Consider the following 20,009-nt stretch of genomic DNA (forward strand, 5'->3'; position numbering starts at 1 on the left):
GGGTATTAAGTAGACAAAATGAAACAAGCCAACTGTAACATCGACGGGAAGTATAGTTAGGTAGGTATGCGGTCTAGAGGAGGAAAGAAAACTTAGAACCTTGATCCTAAATGATGAAAGGAGTTAGGTAACTTTACATAAGTTTAGTTTAGTAGCTTTTGATTTACGATGAAAAGCCTTAGGTGACTCTATGAGTTAAGGATATCTTCTGTCAAGTCTAGTATGACACCTAATAATAAGCTGGGGTATTTCCCTACTCCATCAGGGCATTCATCACATCACGGATAATGCAGAATGGTTCACTTTTGGTAAAAAAGAAAGCTTGATATGGCTACAAGAGGAATTTTGTTGATTTCTTAGTACACAGCTCACAAAAGAGACTTGGCGGAGCCTATGAGAAACCTCCCGGGACCTTTGTTCCTCTTCTCTGTACACAGGTCCTTTATTTCTCTCCTCCCGTCTCCCGCGGCATTAACTTCAATACTTAAAACCCTTACTGACCCTCAAGCTCAGCAAGAATCTTCTCGCCCTTGGCCTTGGCGGAGGCGAAGTCACCAACCATGTAGAAGGCACCCTCAGGAAGGTTGTCACCTTCACCGTTAAGGATAGCCTTGAAGGAGTTGATGGTCTCCTTCAGGTCAACGAGCTTACCCTCGATACCAGTGAAAACCTGGGCGACAGTGAAAGGCTGGCTCAGGAAACGCTGAATCTTACGGGCACGCTCGACAGTAAGCTTGTCGGCCTCAGACAACTCATCCATACCCAGAATGGCAATGATATCCTGAAGAGACTTATACTCCTGGAGGATCTGCTGGACACGGGTGGCGACGTCGTAGTGCTCTTGACCAACAACTCGGGGATCCAACATACGGGACTTGGAATCGAGAGGATCGACAGCGGGGTAGATACCCAACTCAGAGATACCACGAGACAAGACAGTGGTGGCGTCCAAATGAGCGAAGGTGGTGGCAGGGGCAGGATCAGTCAAATCGTCAGCAGGGACGTAGACAGCCTGGACTGAGGTAATGGAACCCTTGGTGGTGGTGGTAATACGCTCCTGCATACCACCCATGTCGACGGCCAGGGTGGGCTGGTAACCGACGGCAGAGGGGATACGACCGAGAAGGGCAGACACCTCGGAACCGGCTTGAGTGAATCGGAAAATGTTGTCAATGAAAAGCAGCACGTCCTGTCCTTCTTCGTCGCGGAAGTACTCAGCTACAGTCAAACTGTCGAGATATTGCATTAGCTGGCGTCCAAGAGTCGTAAACAGAACATCATGATGTAGTATGAGTACCAAGGCGTGTGTGTGGGGCATGGTGTTGAGGTGTTGCAACAGGAAGGGAGGGCACTATCTATCAACTTACCCGGTAAGGGCGACACGGGCACGAGCTCCAGGGGGCTCGTTCATCTGACCGAAGACCAGGGCGACCTTGGACTCGCCATCAAGCTGAATGACGGAAGTCTCCTGCATTTCGTGGTACAAATCGTTACCCTCACGGGTTCGCTCACCGACACCAGTGAAGACGGAGTAACCACCGTGGGCCTTGGCGATGTTGTTGATGAGTTCCTGAATGAACACAGTCTTGCCGACACCAGCACCACCGAACAGACCAATCTTTCCACCACGGGCGTAGGGAGCAAGAAGATCGACGACCTTGATACCAGTGACGAGAACCTCAGCAGAGGTGGACTGCTCGACGAACTCGGGGGCTTCGGTGTGGATAGGAAGGCGCTTGTCAGTCTTGATGGGACCACGCTCGTCAATGGGGTCACCAGTGACGTTCATGATACGGCCAAGAGTTGCGGGACCAACAGGAATGGTGATGGGAGCACCAGTATCCTGGGCGGAAGCACCTCGGACGAGACCCTCAGTACCTGCAAAAATGTGTTAGGGGTTTGAATTATGAGAAATTTCGGAGCGATCATAACGTACCGTCCATAGCAATGCAACGGACGACGTTCTCTCCCAAATGTTGCTTGAGGATGTTAGAATTGACCAGTCATATGAGGTAATTGGATGTGAACATACGGAAACCTCGAGAACGAGCTTCTGGCCATTGTTCTCAGTCTCAAGAGAGTTGAGAATGGCGGGGAGCTTCTGAGTATCAAACTTGACTGCAAAAACGTCAGTATTATTTTCGCCGTCGTGTACCAGGCTCGTCGAGAGCCTGCGATAGATGATTGACTAACCGTCGACGACGGCACCGATGACCTGCAAACAGTCGGGTTAGCACGGAGTTCTGGTGCGGTCGGTAATGCCCGGGCGACCGGAATTGGCTGAGGAGCGGCTCGTTCTCACCTGGTGAATCTTGCCGGAGCCGACACTGGCAGTGCTCGCCCATCGGCTGGAGATGGGGAGTCGAAGAGATGAAGGTCGGAGGGCACGTCGAGGGAGGACGGCCGGGCGAGCCGCGCGGGCGAAGGAGGAAATGCCGCTGCCGAGGGAAAAACACAAGGGTCAGCTCAATTGGGCTTCAATTGGGAGGGAAACGTCATCGGAAAATCTTCGACATTCGTTCTCGCGATCGTTACTCACCTCTTGAACATCTTGCCAGATGACAAAGAGCGATCAGATATGGGAGTGGAGAGAGGTTGGTTGAAGCTGAGGGAGAACTTTTACGGGAGGTGAGCAGTTTTGCTCGGGAGGACGACTTGGTCGGTTAGAGCTTTCGCAAAGTGTCACGTGGAACGCTAGCCCGAAATTACCTCTGGCCCCGCCGGGGGAGCTGCGATGCCGGCAATTTCCCGGGATGAACATGACGGGATTATTCGCAGACCTGGCGGTCCCCTTGTCCTCGGGGAGCAAGAAAACATCGGACCTTAATATAAGATATCAAAATAATTTTAGTAAAAGATATCCTAAACTTATACTAAGCTACCTAAGTCTTTTTAGTACTTAGGATCAAGGTCCTGAGTTTTCTTTTATTCCCTCCCCCAGGTAGCTTGTGAACAGAGCCAGGCTTTATGGGGACCATGTAAACCAGTGTAAGTAGCGACAGTGGAGAGAGATTGAGAGATGCCCTGGGCGCCATATAGTTAATCGTCACTGATCCCTTATGCCTTGGGCCTGCAGGCATAATTAAGTGGCTTTATTTCTATCTTCAACTTAATCATGGGGCCGATATTTTTCTTCCTCACATGGAGGGGTGGATGATTGAGCATCGATTTATACCCGAAGCCAAACCTTTAGCCAGTTACCTCGTCCTTGGCTCTATACTTAGTATATAGAATTGACTCAATTGTTGAAGTTGAAGGCTTCAGTGATCCCTCAGTTAGGAAACCCGTGGATACCATATTGAGAGGGAGGGTACAAAACAGAGCGGGGAAAGTAGCATTAAGCTGGCTTGGTTTACTCCATACATACCTGGCTGCTGCTGCGGGAGTTCAATGAGATGGTGGTGGAATCTCAAGATAGATTGGCTGATGATCCGAAAACCACGGAAGTACTGCATAGCAAATAAATACCGGGCTCAGTGGAGGTAACGAGCGCGGCCTAAACAAATCGATGCATTGATTGCGATACTATGATTGACTTATTACAATATCATGATTCCAATCACCAGCAGCCTCATCCACGTTCTTTTCAACAAGAGATGCTGTCAATTCAAGGCTTTTCTGGGGCAACAAGACCGGGCGCCCAGTCAGGGATCTCCATCTTGCATCCCATCTTGTTCCTCAGGTGGTTAACCCTATTGGTCTGTCTATTAGCTACGACGAGATGGTCCTGGCTCCAACCAATAATAACGAGCAATTGCTAGTTGCAAGTTCTAGGTGGCCCATTTAAATTTTCTGAGATTTGCCCATTATAACTTTTTTCTCTTCCCCTTATTAGCCGTTTATGCTGCCCCCCATTAACCAACCCCGGTTCAAACCCAGGTACGTACAGTATTGGATCTCAACCTGACGACATCCAGATTAGCTTCGGCAACCGGGTTTCAATTCACACTTATACCCATTCATTTCTTGCGCTTGGGGAAAAAAGGTACTAGGACACTGGAGTTCGACTTCAATAACTGAGCCAATTCTACGTATACTTCGAGGCTGTCGCAGGATAAGTCCTTTGCAACTCCCTTTAGAAATCGATGCCTCATTTCTTTTGTAGCTCTTTTACCAATGCGAGGCCAATTGATTGAGTCTAGCGTTATGATATTCCAATTTCTCTTCGTTTGGTGATTGTTTTTGCGATTTGGCTGTAATTTGAGCTGGTACTGCGCGGCATTGGCAGCGAGAATATTTCACTGCCACCTCGATTCAATGTGATAATGTAAGCAGTTGATCGGTCCTCATGTCGTATAAGTAATATAATATCCTTTCTGTTTGAAATCCTGATCTTCATTCTCTCTTTGTACATGTAGGTAGTCAATAAGCTCACATCCGGCACTCACAGTGCCTTACTAGCATTTGCACAATATTCCTTAAATACCCCCCCAATTTCCAAGAGTCTCTCGGTGGCTGAGATGGCAAAGCATGTTATTTTCGTTGCTCAAAATGACAATATGCTGACTGTATGTAGCACTGCTGGTGCCAGTCAGAAGCCTGGCGGCCCTACCCCCCCCGTGACGCCAAAAAAGACTGGCGGCGGTGTTGTCAAAAAGACCAAGTCAACGCCCAAAGGCAAGAAGGGCAAGCCCAAGTTCAATGGCGAGGACGGCGCGTGAGTGTGCCTTTTGTTTGTTTTGCATTGCTAAGGTAGGTCAACTTAGCATAGGTACTTAACTTTAGGATATCTTTTACTGAGTTTAGGATATCTTTTACTGAGTTTAGGATACCTTTTATTGGGTTTATGTTGACGCTTTATATTACTAGTTAAGGTCTGATGTTTTCTTGATCCCTGAACCTGAGAAACGATATCCGCATTGTCTTCAGTGCCTTAAAAGCGCTCTTGCAGGAAAGAGCGATGGCAAATGCATGGTGGTCCCGGGAAAGAACCGTTACGTGCGGTGTGAGTTGTAAATACTGTTTTATGGTTCGTTTTACCAATTCACATTGCCTTTAGTCCCCCCGATGCAGTGAACGTTTGTTTGTTCTTCCTCCAATTCCACCTGAGGATGAGGAGTCGGTTAGTATTTCACGCTGCAAATTGGGGTTTCAAGCCTTGCTAATTAATTCGGCACTTTGTATATTATCGGAAAGGAAAAGACGAACCGTCGTATTGCATCAGGACGGCTTCTTATACCCCAGCAGCTGCCAATTAGGTTACTGATTGAGTCATCATAAAAGCATATGATTCTGATTTTAATTGGGGGACTTATCTTCCCTAAGCCTATGCGCGCATTGCCTTCCAAAAACCTGAAGTTAATTGGAATTTTTCAGTGTGTTGGCTTGGTACATCTCTTGAGATATCATAAGCTTTAAGCATCAATTAGCACCGTCGTATTGCTGCCAAAACTATTCCGAATGGTATCTTCCGAGGAGACTTGCCTACTACTGGGGACGCTCGAGGAGAAGCACAAAAAGGACAGGCATCGGACGACCGCCACGAATGTTCTGAAGGAAGTGGAATGTAATTGATTGGGAGGTAGTGAGCATCCCTATCCCACCTATGATAGTGTCAACCTAGGGGAGGGAAGAAAATAAGGACCTTTGACCTCAGTGATGAAAATACTGAGGGGAGTTTGGTATATTTTAGTAAAACTTTAGACCGGTTTAATCTGGCACCCTAATTTAACGTCAGAAGTCGTATTCTCCTGATGAGTGCTCATTCAGTTCTGATTTTGAGTTGTAAAGCCTAAAATTGAGGCTGAAAACCTACGGTTCAGTGGCATCTATGTGTTTCTTTGCTCCAAGACCAATGATCAATATCTTGGGACTGGTAGAAAGAGGTACCAGGACACTGAAGTTGTTGATCTTGACTGTTGACTTTTATTATTTCAGATGTTATAATATATCTGCAAAACAAAACAAACCGAGACACATCAACGGTCTCAACCAATAACGGCGCACTTTGTAACAATCACCGCCCAATGAAGGAATCAATCTCGTCAGATACTTCTTGCAGCTTCATCAAGACCCCCGTTTCCATCTCTCATCTTCCATACTCAGGAGTGCTGGGAAATTGTGGACTCAAGAGCCAGAACCTGCAAAATCATGTTAGGAAGCGTAAAAGGTCATTTGAAAACCGGGTTCACTTACCAAAGCAGTTCGGCAGGGAATATAGATATGAGTCCAGTTCTTCCTGTTGTTCCATTCCATAGGGGTAGTGAAGAATCGGGTATTCTCATCGACACGGTTGTGACCACCAACATCTTTGCTATCTGTGTTGAGAACGACACGGTAAGTTCCTGCGACTTCAATTCCGATACGGTAGTCGCTGAAGCTGTTGGTTGGGTGGAAGTTGAAGATAAAGACCAGACCACCGCGCTCAAACACAATAACCTTATCACCTTCATGTTTCAATGAGATATAAGCCTGCGGCGCATGGAGCCAACCATATTTGGCCTCAGTCTGGTTCATCAAGCGGTCAAAATGATCGAGGAACTTGTATCGGAGCAAGGGATCATCCGTAAGGTTGAGCTGTCGTCGAGCATACCAGAATGAGTTGTTGTTGCCCTCACGTGGGAAGTCGAGCCACTCAGGGTGACCAAACTCGTTACCCTCAAAGTTCAGATATCCCTCTCCTCCGAGGCCATGCGTCACAAGCCGGATCATCTTGTGGAGTGCCATACCGCGATCAATGACAGGAGTCAGGGGCGACAGAGTCGACATGTTGGTGTACATTTCAGCGTCACATAGATGCATCATGAGTGTTTTGTCACCAACAAGCCTGTGCATGTTAGTGGCTGAAAATGAAACAAGTCTAAGGAGCATTAACTTACGCCTGGTCGTGGCTCTCAGCATAGGCTATAGTCTTCTCGCCATGTCGACGGTTGGTAAGCGTATGGCAGATGTTGCCGATGTCCCATTCGTCATCCTGGAGTTCCTTCAGAATCTTGATCCACATATCAGGAATGGCCATGGCAAGGCGGTAGTCGAATCCAACGCCACCAAGAGAAAGCGGCAGGCAAAGCGCCGGCATACCAGAGACATCCTCAGCAATGGTAATGACCTCAGGATAGAGTTCATGCAGCATTTCATTTGCAAGCATCATATAGACAACAGCCTCCTCGTCAACATCTGCGCCGAAGTACTCATGATAGCCACCGGAAAAGCCCCTGTTGAGATTAGCACGGTAGGCCGATACAATTGTGAAAGTGTCACTTACGTGCCCATGCCATGATGAACATATAGCATGCTGGTAACTCCGTCAAATCGGAACCCGTCGAATTGGTACTCGTCCATCCAAAAACGCAAGTTGCTCAACAAGAACCGCATCACCTCGTGGTGGCCGTAGTTGAAAAGCCGGCTGTCCCACTGATCGTGTCGGCCCTTGCCGCCACCATGGAAGTAATGGTGATCGGTACCATCAAACTCGTTGATGCCATCGAGGACGTTCTTGGAAGCGTGGCTGTGAACGACATCGAGCAGCATGGTAATTCCGAGGCCGTGTGCGGTATCAATGAGCTCCTTGAGGTCCTCGGGAGTACCGTATCGACTGCTAGCAGCAAAGAAGTTGTTGATTTGATAGCCAAAGCTGGCGTAGTAGGCATGTTCCATCACAGCCATCAGCTGAATCACATTGTAACCTAGGTTCTTAATTCGTGGAAGCATGTTCTTGGTAAACTCCTTGTAAGTCGCAACCCGCTGGTCAGGGCTGGAGATTCCGACATGAGCCTCATACACACGAACACTTGCAGGCTTCTTAGGCCGGGCGTTTTTGAACTTGTATATCTCGGAGGCTGGAGGGTTCCAGAAGTGAGCATCGTATGCGGGAGACACAGACAAATCCTGTGTCACGTACTTGATCCAAGCCGGAAGTCGATCAACATGCTCACCATTGGGCAAGTTGAGCGAGATCTAGGGACACATATTAGATGCGATGTGTTATAATCGTGTCTGGATTTTAACCTACCTTGACTTTGGAAAGATGAGGAATGGCAGGCTGTCCATCTTGGGCAGGAATTGTAATCTCGAAGACGCCGAAATCGTCCTTGGTCATGGGATGAGCATTGCGGTCCCAGTTATCTAAGGCATTTTGTAAGCACATTGGATAGACGATTGAGTTTGGATACGTACTAAAGTCGCCGACCAGGAACGCTGCAGTGGCATTAGGCGCCCATTCACGGTAAATAATGTTGTTACTAGCATCGAGGTTGAAGCCAAATTTCTCAGCGCCCTATAGGCAACAAGTATCAGTAACGGGACTCGCCGAATGGGAAGCTGGAAGCCTACCCTGCTGAACTTCTCAAGGCCACCTTCGGTGTCGTTGATGGTCTTGATCCAACCTTGAGTTTTAGAGAAGCGCCTTCTGAGGGCTTCGCTGAAGGGCTCCAGCCAAGGATCGAGCTTTACAACGCCTAAAATACATCGTGAGCGTGGCGTTCTTGGATATCAGATCATCACATGTCAGGCCATGCGCAGACTTACCTGTACCGTCGTTGGGAATTTCACCTGCAGCACCGCCAGAGCGATTGGGGTCCAAGGAATTGGACGAGTTTTCAACAATTGCGGCCATTTTTCAAAGTCGAATTGACAATACGACGCGGTTGTAGAAGGGAGGCAGGTCTCGAGGTGGGCGGGGTAGTAGGGATATTGGTGTTGCAAGCTTCAGACAATTGTTGAGCTTCAAGTGAGACACAATTGAGGGAGATGAAGAATCGACACAGAAGCACAAAGGATCTTAAAGCAACTTCCCAGATGAAAAGAGGCTTGAAAATTAAGATGAAGAATCAGAAAATTGTGGCAACAGAAGTAGAACTGCAATATCAGAGACCTTGCAACCTCCTATCTAGCTCATTCGCCTAAGGTAAGGTAGGTAACCAACCTTTCAGTTTCCCACCCACTCAGAGCTTTATCGATAAGTTGGGATGACGTCGCGAATGGTGAATTTCTCTCAACGGCTACGGTACGTATCTGCGCGCTGTCCCTTAAATGGAAGGCTTTTTCAGTCTATGTGCCTGCAACGCTCAACATGTGGTTGAGAGGGTGACATTGGACCCAACCAGGAGCCTCGTAATATCGCCACTTCCTGTAAAAGACTCTTCTGATGTTGCGCGAGAATCATGGTGCAGTTCGGACGGGTCCCATCAAATTCATGGAGCAAATACGGAGTACAGAGTAGTCTCCGCTCGCTTTGGGGTGCTTAGGGTGCTTGGGGAGGGCCGGGGGCTAGTATCAGATCCCCCATGTCGGCCCGGCTTGTTCAGCGGAGACGCCGCTGCAGTCTAGGCCTGTCAGTGGCTGCTGCGCGCTAACTATCAGCTCCTGCGCGCAATTCCATGCCTTGACGGTTAACCTGGGCTGGGCTCTAGTTAAGGTGCCTGGGTGCAAGAAGACTTCTGATATTAAATTAGGGTGCTAAAAATACTTAGTCGAAATACCTTTGAATCTATACTAAATTATGCTAAGTTTACCTAAGTTTACCTAAGGCTTTTTGTCACCTAGGCCCCTCGCCAGGTTAGGTAGGTACCTAGGTAACCTAAGGACCCAATGAAAGCGCGTCCACTCGACCCCGATAGCGGATGATGCCAGTCCCGAAGCTGGTGGTCAGGCAAAGCGCAAGTCAGTAAGGTATCATAACTTAGTAGGTAATCCTCAATTCCGTAACTACCTAAGGTACAATCATAGAAGCATCGTCTCTCTACGCCAGTCCTATATCCAATCTCGCTGTAACAATTTATTTCCATGCTATCGAACTGATAGGTTCTATCGTCGGCCTAACTCTCGCACGACGGCAGTAAGCTGTAACCGATCCCCGCATCCCGTCATCGTCGGCCCAGATATACTACAACTCAGTCGACTGTCGACTGTCGCCTGACGCTTCGCTCTGTATCATCCTTCAATATTATGCAAACTGAATATATATCATAATGTCGCCCTTTGTAAGGGCACTCCCTACCTCTCGTTGCTGTCTTTGTCATCTCTCCCACTATGTCACACGGCCGGTTCCTACTACGACACGTTGCCTATCCTCCTACAATTCTCGATTACGACAACAATACCGCTATATCTCGGGCTCCTCTATAGCTTCACGACGCAACAACGACTTCAATTCAGGCTTCAGCAGTAGCTATGACCCATCAGTCGACTCGGGGCGTGGCCCCATGTTCAACAAGACCAACTTCGGCGTACCGCATTTCTACCCACGCGATCTCAAGAAAAGAGTAGACGACTACGTCGTTGGCCAGGACCGGGCTAAGAAGACCATATGCGCAACCATCTTCAATCACTACCAGAATCTACGGCGAAGGCACCAACACGAGCACGAAGATCGGAACAGGCGGGATAAGGTAATGCGCCAAAGGTTTGCGAGAGACAGAGAACTGCACCAGAAACGTCGTGAGATGCACCCTGTCGAAGGTCAGCGTGTACATGGTTCTATCCCTGAGCGCTACGCTGCTGATACTCTTAAAGATGAGTTCCCGGGCCATAATGAGTCGGTCCGTGCGCTTCACGATAACCACGAATTCGATGACGACCCAATGGACCATCTCTATGTTGCAGAGGAGATAACAGTCCCCGACCACGTTAAGATAGACAAGAGTAACCTCCTTCTGGTCGGTCCCACGGGTGTTGGCAAGACTTACATACTAGAGTCTGTCTTCTTCTATCAACTGTTGAAACGACCAAACTGACAGAACTTAGAACACTAAGCAAAAAGATAAATGTACCCTTCTCTATCTGTGACTGCAACTCCTTCACTCAGGCTGGATACATAGGGCAGGACGTTGAGACCTGCATTGAGCGGCTCCTCATCGAAGCCAACTATGACATCAAGGCAACAGAGCACGGCATTGTTGTTCTTGATGAATTCGACAAGATTGCAAGGCGCGAAACGACTACTGGTCGGGATGTTGGGGGCGAGGGTGTTCAGCAGGCGCTGCTGAAGCTCGTTGAGGGAACAAAAGTCACCATCAATGTCAAGGACAACCGCTCATCCCGATCTACGCAACCTATCACGACGAACTATAGCGCATCTGGGCCATCTTCCTCGACTCCTCAGGCGGCTCCTCCAGGTGGCAAGGTTGACCAGTATACTATTGACACTACCAACATCCTCTTTGTGTTCTGTGGCGCCTTTGTCGGGCTAGACAAGACGGTCCTGAAGAGGGTTGCAAGACCGACAATGGGGTTCGGCGGAGAACTTAGGGGACGCTCCTCTATGTCTGGCACCAAGCAAACTCTGCCGTCAGAAACATATACGCATTTGCCTCACCACAACCCTCAATCAGCTTCATCTTTCACGCCCCTAGATCTTACCACTCCTGCTGATCTACAAAGCTTCGGATTCATTCCCGAGTTGATAGGGCGTCTACACAATATCTGTGCTCTCAGCCCGCTTTCTAAAGAAGATCTTTTACGTATTCTGACTGAACCCAAAAACAGCCTTGTTGCTCAGTATACCGCTCTTTTCGAGACGTACCCTTCGCGATTATTCTTCACAGAGAGATCCTTATATGCTATCGCGGAGCGAGCTGCTGCTTCAGAAACAGGGGCACGAGGTCTCAAAATGGAGATGGAGCGTGTCCTAGCGGAGCCCATGTTTGATGCTCCGATGCCTTATGTACTCATCACCGAGGCATGCGTAAAGGGAACGGACAAGGCAGGATACTGGGGCAAGGACGGCCGGTTCCAGGTGGACAGAAGAATGCAAGCAGAAGAGATGAACCCAGCCAAAGGGGAACCTGAGAACACATTTGAAAAGTATCGAGAAGCAGGACAGAGCGGAGGCTAGGGGAGGAAAGAAAACACAGGACCTTGACCCTAAGCAATCAAAATATTTAGGTAAGTCTAGTCTAAACTTAGAGGGGTCTTTCCTAAGTTTATTTTGACACCCAATATCAAGGTCCGGTTTTTTCTTGCTCCCCGAGGGGTGGCTAAGTTCAATATCATTGGAAACGAGGCGTATTGGAGCAATTACTATTTTGATCAACTGGGTTTAATGTCGACAGAATGGTCAGGCAAAGCTTCAGGTATGGTCCGACAGAGATAGGCAAGCGAACAAATTCAATCAAACAAATGACTCGACTCGGGTTTCGTTGTTGTAGTACAGTATTTACACCAAGAGGACTTGATATCCCTGGAGCGACCTCGAAACCTCTGGTCATGTCCATGCGCACCAGAGGCCCTTTTACACATCAATACGTCTCCGTAGAGTCACTCCAGCTTCTAGCACAAAGGAAACGATGATGTGTATTGAATTTAGTTACCCTTGGGGGGAGACTGGACCATACCCTTGCCAGCATAACCAGGAGAGGTGATACCGGTAAAAGGATCAGATTTTTGGTTCTAAAAGGTACCATTAGCCAGGCGACCAGATGCGACGTAGACAAGATGGAACATACCTTGAGGAACTCGTTGGTCTCCTCCTGGTACTCCTGGGTCATGGTGTAAGGAGCGGGCTTAGCGACAACACGGACAGCACCAAAGAGAGCAACACTGGCGGCGAGACCAATGAAGACACCCCAGGCGACGCGAGCACCGGTTCCAGGGGGGTCGACAGCGCGGGGCCCGTGAGGACCGAAGGCAATCCAGTAAGCTGTTGAGAGAGTTTGAGTTAGTTTTATGGTTGTGACGCAGTTATACATGGTGATGCAGGGAATGGGCCGTTGATGTAACGGGCAAAGCTATATCGAAGCCCGATCTACCAATCAGAAAGACGAATTGGGTGCTTGGGTTCTACATGATGCAATTGAGACTCGTGAAGGGCCCAATGCAAGGCTGAAGCTGTGCAATTGAGGTGTTTGTCGAGGGAATCATCAATGACCGGCAAGGCTGAGGCATGTGTTGTGATGTGTTATGGTGGATGTGACCCAATATCTCGGCTACGCGGGCGGGATGGAGGTATTTTCGCAGTTGATGAGAGTTTGTGACGCACCAGCTTTCTTCTCCTGGAGGGTCAGCTCGGTCCAGTTGGACTGCATGCGATCACGCAGAGCCATCCAGAGCTCGGCCTGCTCTTGCAGAGGCATGCCCTCCCATCGCTTCTCGATGTTGGCGAGGGTCGGGTTAGAGATGGCGTGAGTTGAGGCAGCTCGGGAGGCCAGGGCGGGAGTGCTGCGCACCAGGCTCTTGCGCAGCAGGTTGGAGGCTGATGTGCGCAGCATCGTGAACGGTATATGTGAGGTAATCGGCGATGACGAGACGAGCGGGAGAGAAGCTCAATTGGTGCGCTCGAGAGCGTGGAGTGCGAGTGCGAGTTCGAGAGAGGTTTCGTGGAGAAGAAGGCGAGTTATTCGGGGAATGTCAGAATTAGCAAGACGGGAGCAATCATACGATGGGTCTCTCTTGCCTCGGGCTTGGATTGGTGCATTTTCTGATCACGTGATCTATTCTTTTCCTTGTTGCCGGTTTTGCACGAACTTGATGAAATCGCCTTGTCCATGATTGGTCAAAGCTTACAAGACACTGAACCCAATGGCATGGATCAGATGTCATGAATTAATTGGACTTGATATTGATAAGTATGACAGTGGTCGAGACGAAACAGTTTCAGGTTTATCCAAGGTTCCATCGCATGTCTTTCTTGAATCCAAGAGTTACATTCAATCTCTCACTAAATTCCAACCTGACAAACTTTCATATCACAATGAATACAGTGACTTCACCAGTTAATAGCGGACAAGGATCAACAGTAAACACCAAGTGTGCTCAGCTGATTGCGGCAAGGTTCGGAGGTTTAGGTCTGCAACTGGCTCTAGAGACGCGAACATGCCAGAATCCGGTAAGACTCTCTGTATCAAAAAGCCGATCGATGAGCACTTCTAGAGTTGCTACTCCTGTTCTTATTAACCATCACCTATTGCTGGTGACTGCAAGTATGCTTCCTACTCTATCTATACGGAATGGAGATGTTCTCATATGCCTGCCTCAGATCCTAATGCCGACTTTTGCTCGTTCTTCAATGCGTTCCCTCAAGATCTTACAATCCTAACATAAACACGCATACTGTCTATCCATCTAGAACTTGATGTCAAACAAGTTCTTTCTTCGAATCCTTTCGCCGTACTTGTAAAAGATAAACGGCAATGGGATTGCTGCAGCTGCAATGAAGCCCAGCAATGAGGTTCCCCATCCATAACCTAGGCTCTTGTACATACTTCGTCCTGCAAGAGGTAATAATGCTCCAACCAGCGAACGAAGTACAGTGCTTGCAGCAATTGCAGACGCAGCATACTGAACGTAGGCATCGACCAGGTAGACTGAGATACACATCTGATCAAGAGTCAGCAAGCTGAAATCGGGTTGCAGCATGTAGAGGTAGAGCACTTACAAATACGATGATCATACCACATCCCAAGAATGAAGTACCAATGATGGGCACAATCCAGTGGTCTTTATTCTCAGCAGACCATCCAAACATAAACAATCCAGCCGGAACAATAAAGCAAGCCCCCCCCATGAACGGAAGTCGATACTCTGGCTTGGGCTCCCCGCCATTCTTGCGAGTGAGATACTGAGCGAAGCGATCTATTGATGCTCCAGAAATAACAAGGCCTGTCAAGGAACCAACTCCGAGACCAATATACGACAGGCCAACTGATCCGCTGGAGAAATGATATTCTCCCTCAAAGAGTGTTGGCATGGCTGTGAAGAGGAGGTATAGATACCCGTACACCAGAGCCATGTAAAATGATAGAAGCGACACGATCGGCGCAAAGAGAAGCATCTTGGTAGGTCTCGTAATAGCCAGACGGAAAACTTCTTTCGTGGTCGTGCCATTGTCAAGGACTGAGCGAAGCTTAGTGTTCCCTGTGTCTTTGCGCAGCTTCTTGGTCTTCTTCTCAAGAAGAGCGTACGCATATGTTTCCCTCATAAAAATGAAAGCAACAATCGTGATCGCACCAGCCTATTGATAAGCAATGTCAGCCTTTGATTCAACATTCAAGAATAGATATAAGATTTCACTTACAACAATAGCGACAACCCAGAAAGACCATCGCCAGCCCTTTGCTGCCGAAAGATATCCACCAGCTGGAGTTGTCAGCTTTGGGCACCACTCAACCTAAAGTTTCACTTACCAATCGGTCCAATTACTGGTCCAAAAAGAGGTCCCAGAGCCCACGAAGACATGGCAGCTCCACGCTTCTCCTTGGAGATCATATCAGCTAACGAGCCAGCTCCGATTGTCAGCGGGCATGATCCAGCAAGGCCAGCAAGGAGTCGGAATGCTATTAGTCCCCCCAGGTTAGGGGCCTTGGCGCACGCCACAGTGAAGGCGACGAAGAGAACATTGCAAATGTGGTACAGCGGGAGTCGGCCGTACATTTCGGACAAAGGCGCGATGACTAGGGGTCCGAAGCAGTAACCGAGAAGATATACGGAGACGATGAACGATGCCAGTTGCTCATTTGTCGAGTGGAACTCCCTCATGACTTGGTCGATACTTGGTGCAAAGATGGAAGACGCAAGCGGCCTGGAAGTGTTAGGTGAGTGAGCTGTATGAAAGGGAAATGAACCGTTCATACGTGACGAATGTAACCGATGAGACGAGGATTACATTGATTGTCTTCTTCTTCGCTGACCAGTTCTGAGGGTTGGCTGGGTCATCAGGGCCGTCCCAATTCACAACATTGAGGTCATCGGAAGGAGGATCATCGAATTCGACTGACGTTGATCCCTCTTCAAGATCCCTTTCGTTCTTCTTGAGATCCTCTTCGGGTAGTGGTGCTGGAGTGGCAGCACTGACCAGCTGATCGTCAACTTCGACGTGTTTCATGCTGTCATGTATGTATGTACTCGAGGGAGCAATTCGACATTTATAGTTAAGTTCAGCTCATCCGACAGTCTGAGTTCTGGCCCACAGCATCAGGCAAGAAGATGCTCGTGTAAGGCTGAGGGTCTAAAAAGGGTTTGAAATGGTTGGGTAGGGGCCTGTTATTATATGCTTGATCCCCAGCAGATCTAAAGCTTCCCTAGAGGCACTAATGCATACTACAAACGAAAGGACTATTTGAGCGGGAGCCTCAACGGCAAACTGCTTATGTCCGTGTCTTAACATCGAGGCCGGTCTACCAATCTGGAGACCGGGAGTCATTGGGAAGTGGGTGTAGATGATCCAAGGATTCCAAGCCAATCTCGACAATGGTATGGATTGGTAATAGTCACAACCCTCGCTATTCATCCAGAAGGATTTATCATACCGAGCCAATAGTTCCAATCAAATCGAACAAATAGGGGGGATAAGCAAGCAACCCCAAATGTAAGGAAGTAATGTTATAAGTTGTCCCGTGTCGGAGTCGGGGCCATGGATATTCCGCGGACTTTCCATGGGGAATCGCATTTTCGCCCGTTCTTAATCACTGTCTATTCATTCTTCACAACAAAGCCAAGAAAAAAACCACCGTAACACTGTGACTGAAGCTATGGGTCGCCAGCCTCGTCAGCGTCCTGTGTCTTGCAATTTCTGCCGTGTGCGCAAGTTGCGCTGCAGTAGAGAATTTCCGTGTTCCAATTGCACAAGCCGCGGAGTTCAATGCCAGGCTCAAGACCCACCCCGGGCATCGGGCCCGTCTTCACGGCCGGTTTCTAAACGTGCAGGCGGAAGTGTAAGCGGAGGCGGAGGCGGAGGCGGAAGTGGAGGAACATCTTCTACGGGAAAAGAGGCGGACATTCTCTCACGATTGGAGAGGCTGGAAGCTCTTCTCGCAGAACGAACCAAAGAGACTGACTCTAACTCTAACTCGAACTCGAACTCGAACTCTCGAACAATATCATCAGCCCCTTCGAGTGTAGAAGGCAGTGATGTTGCTTCCCGGACACAGCTGGAGCCTCTAAAACCTTTGCCAATCAATGTTCAGAACTTGACGGCTGATGCTCTTTGGCTCGAGAGTTCATGCCTTGGCCCAAAGCCATCAGTAAGTCCAAAACTCTTGGCACCACTCAACAAGTCAACTCACACAAGTTGCCTATTTAGGAATCCGTATTGGTTGACAACATTGTTTTCCGCATATGTCCTATACGCTCAATTGCACAACCGTCATGTTACATCTTTCAAAACTCAAGTGTTCCCTCAGGTTTCCTGTCTCTGGAACCAACAAGGTGCATCTGGTTGCCTCAACGACATGAAACCAAGGTTTTGCTTCACAAGTACACCTCGGTCATCACTTTTATGCATCATATTGTGCACAATCCAAGCCTGTATAAACTCGTCGATGAGGTCTACGATGCCGTTGAAAAGGGGACACAAGTTTCGTTGTGCTCGGTTCTCCTGATGCTTGCAGTCTGCACCAATGTCACATACGCATGGACAGCAGTAGACAACAACATGACACCTCTCTTCTCTGATTATAAAGAGGCAAACAACCAATCATTTGGATGGCTCAAATCAACTTTTGATGTATTCGATGCATCGCAGCGGAGGTCGGAGATAGGTCTCGAGTTGGCTCAGGGTCTCATCATCGTGTGTTTCGTCCTGTTGAACGTGGAAGGAGTTTCCTCCCGAGCTCGAAGCTGTTTCTTCAATTCCATCACTATTTGCCGTGAGCTCGGACTGCACCGTCTGGATCACCCTCACAACCCGCCCTCGGTGCAAATACCCCCGCTCAGTCCTCTCAAAATGGAGACTGCTCGGCGAGTTTGGTGGTACCTCGTGGGTACAGATGCGTAAGGCCTCCACGATAAACTAAATAGCGTTTGATCTAATGGTTCACAGCATGATATCTCGATTCCCAGGGCCGCATGAAGGCACCTACCTGATCAATCCAAGGCAAATGAATGTCAGAAAACCTCTGAATGCCGACGATGAGGATCTTGTAGAAGGACAAGAGTTGGTGGGAAAGCCAATAAATTGTTCCACCAACATGTCTTATTTCTTACAGAGGTTACGTCTCGCTGAGGTCCTCCGCAACTTCACTGACCGAGTACCTCTCGCAAATTCCTCAAATCCAGATGTCCACTCATACGACCTTGTTTTGGAAGTTGATGCGGCCATCGAGCAATTCATCGAAGATCTGCCTCCATTCCTCAAGTTTAATACGGATTACCTACAGCAGCTCCCTGCTACAGAAACTCGTAAAAGACCAGGGCTGATTATTCAGCGTCATATCATGAATGTCTTTGTTCATGGCCAAAGATGCAAACTTCATCTCCCATATCTAGCCCGTGGCGCAGTCGAGTCTACGTACGCTCGCTCCCGGCGCGTGTGTCTTGATTCGGCGCGCATGGTCATACAAACAGAACACCAGCTCGAGAAGGAAGCTACAACTTTTAACTCGACACGGCTCAGGACATGTTTAGTATTGCATAGTGTATTCATCGCCAGCATTGTTCTTATCTTGGACTTCTGCCTAGGCGCCGATGCCGACGAGAAAGAACGAAGACGAGATGACTTATTGGAAGCATGGGACATATTGGAAGCGGCCAAAGAAATCTCTAGACCTACGGCTCGCATACAAGATCTATTGACACAGGTGATGAAGAAGCATAAAGTGACACTGCCAATGGGCAAAGAGAGGCAGAGACCGGTGGAATGTGAAAATCTTCCACCTACACCAAGCTCGTCAACTGCCATGTTGTCTAATGGCACGACACCAAATGATCCCATAGCATCTGTCCAAGAGTTGAGCGAAATGGGATTGAATATGGACTTGGAGGGAATGGATTGGGAGAACTTACTTTGGGGTTTAGAGGCTCCTTTATTCTGAGGTTCCGCTCAACAGCAACCGACGAGATGGTTGGTAAATTATATCACCTATCTTAATTAACAGTGTTGACTTTGTGACTTGTCTTTCAAAAAGATAGAACTCAATGATACTTAAACAGTAATTCGCAAAGAGGCCTTCACTTCTTGAACTTATCAGGATATCCAACAGTAATATTTGATATAAAATTATACGGAGTCTTGTGTGGCACTTAATCAAGGACTGTGGACTGCACTTATTTTGCGGCAGATAAAGACTCCTTTACTATCGTCCTCAATCACGAAGCGATAGACCGATTTCGGGAGGACCCAGCCATGAGACGTCTCCATATCAGGGTCCAGGCGTACATTGTTAAGGCGAAGGTTCGAACCGCCTTCGTCTTTCTAGGCTCAACGGGTCTCTGGGAGCTCGTTGCAACGTACTTCGTCTAGGAAATAGGTCTGTCAAAAACGGGTTTAAACCGATACTGTGATAGTTGCTCAAGGTAGTTGTCACTGTGGCATTGTTCGCAATTCGGGTCTGCTATTCAAATCCTTGGAAATTTGCATATCATAGAACATACACTAAAGTTTGTTCATATAGGTATCTAGAACCGCAAGCCTCTTCTAGTTTGCAGATCATATTGGTCTCACTATCATCTGAAGATGAGTTACTATATACTAAACGCTAGGTCACACTAAATGACGAATGAAGAGAGGCAGCTATATTTTAAATTGCCGATGTGGTCTCTACATGGCGGTTATACCTATGTTTCTCATCGGCTTTTAATATTATATATAGTTACTACTAATAGCTTTAAGATATTATAGATCATTTAGTAGACGAGATGATGTATGTAACAAATATTGGTAGATCAGTATCAGAGTATGCATTTAATGTATCTCCTTGAGCTCCTAATTATAACATCACGTTACAACTCTCAGTGCTCCACTCGGACCTCTGCGTTCTTATCCAGCCCCCTCTCGTTCTGAGGCTCTCTTTACTTCGGGACTCCCTATATGTAAATATCTGCTCGTGAAGGCCCCTCTGCTGTTGTTAAATTGACAGTAACAGCGAGCGCAATCCATAAAGAGGATTTAGTAGGCCAAGAGATGCCAGAATAGCTCATCGTCGACCCACATCAGCGAGACCTGGCACCGTATAAGGTTGGTGATGTTATTTGAGCTCTGTAACAGAAATAGTTTGGGATGTAGATATTTGTAGTCGGGCATTACATCGACGTGTCTGAGAATAATTTCTCCAGATAGGCCCGTCCAAAGACAGCGATCTCCTTCTCGCTTGCTAGGTAGGTAGTTGCAAGTGTTATGTGGCCGATTTAAATTTTGGCCG

The 20,009-nt window shown here is 48.1% G+C and overlaps 6 protein-coding genes across 6 annotated transcripts; 2 read left to right on the top strand and 4 right to left on the bottom strand.

Annotated features, from left to right (window-relative positions):
- Positions 1–493: 493 nt before the first annotated feature.
- FSUBG_6648 (ATP synthase subunit beta mitochondrial) lies at positions 494–2,550 on the bottom strand (the record flags this gene model as incomplete). The annotated part of the gene is made up of 7 exons (XM_036684869.1): positions 494–1,229; positions 1,368–1,878; positions 1,937–1,979; positions 2,033–2,118; positions 2,194–2,215; positions 2,303–2,438; positions 2,540–2,550. The coding sequence occupies 7 exons, from the start codon at positions 2,548–2,550 to the stop codon at positions 494–496; spliced, it is 1,545 nt and encodes a 514-aa protein (XP_036537801.1).
- A 3,491-nt stretch (positions 2,551–6,041) lies between these two features.
- FSUBG_6649 (1 4-alpha-glucan-branching enzyme) lies at positions 6,042–8,554 on the bottom strand (the record flags this gene model as incomplete). The annotated part of the gene is made up of 8 exons (XM_036684870.1): positions 6,042–6,080; positions 6,136–6,766; positions 6,819–7,154; positions 7,205–7,896; positions 7,952–8,064; positions 8,116–8,215; positions 8,272–8,396; positions 8,467–8,554. 8 exons carry the CDS (start codon positions 8,552–8,554, stop codon positions 6,042–6,044), a joined length of 2,124 nt encoding a protein of 707 aa, XP_036537802.1.
- Positions 8,555–9,908: 1,354 nt separating this feature from the next.
- Positions 9,909–11,773, top strand: FSUBG_6650 (ATP-dependent Clp protease ATP-binding subunit; the record flags this gene model as incomplete). The annotated part of the gene is made up of 2 exons (XM_036684872.1): positions 9,909–10,633; positions 10,684–11,773. 2 exons carry the CDS (start codon positions 9,909–9,911, stop codon positions 11,771–11,773), a joined length of 1,815 nt encoding a protein of 604 aa, XP_036537803.1.
- Positions 11,774–12,240: 467 nt separating this feature from the next.
- On the bottom strand, positions 12,241–13,145 carry FSUBG_6651 (cytochrome c oxidase polypeptide 5 mitochondrial; the record flags this gene model as incomplete). Its single annotated transcript, XM_036684873.1, has 3 exons — positions 12,241–12,327; positions 12,384–12,577; positions 12,917–13,145. 3 exons carry the CDS (start codon positions 13,143–13,145, stop codon positions 12,241–12,243), a joined length of 510 nt encoding a protein of 169 aa, XP_036537804.1.
- Positions 13,146–13,998: 853 nt separating this feature from the next.
- On the bottom strand, positions 13,999–15,757 carry FSUBG_6652 (multidrug resistant protein; the record flags this gene model as incomplete). Its single annotated transcript, XM_036684874.1, has 5 exons — positions 13,999–14,253; positions 14,312–14,887; positions 14,951–15,012; positions 15,060–15,454; positions 15,507–15,757. The coding sequence occupies 5 exons, from the start codon at positions 15,755–15,757 to the stop codon at positions 13,999–14,001; spliced, it is 1,539 nt and encodes a 512-aa protein (XP_036537805.1).
- A 646-nt stretch (positions 15,758–16,403) lies between these two features.
- On the top strand, positions 16,404–18,683 carry FSUBG_6653 (zinc finger transcription factor YRR1; the record flags this gene model as incomplete). Its single annotated transcript, XM_036684875.1, has 4 exons — positions 16,404–16,895; positions 16,955–17,643; positions 17,693–17,810; positions 17,859–18,683. The coding sequence occupies 4 exons, from the start codon at positions 16,404–16,406 to the stop codon at positions 18,681–18,683; spliced, it is 2,124 nt and encodes a 707-aa protein (XP_036537806.1).
- Positions 18,684–20,009: the final 1,326 nt, after the last annotated feature.

The sequence above is a fragment of the Fusarium subglutinans genome (assembly GCF_013396075.1).
Source record: "Fusarium subglutinans strain NRRL 66333 chromosome Unknown NRRL66333_c0000073, whole genome shotgun sequence".
NCBI lineage: Eukaryota > Fungi > Ascomycota > Sordariomycetes > Hypocreales > Nectriaceae > Fusarium > Fusarium subglutinans.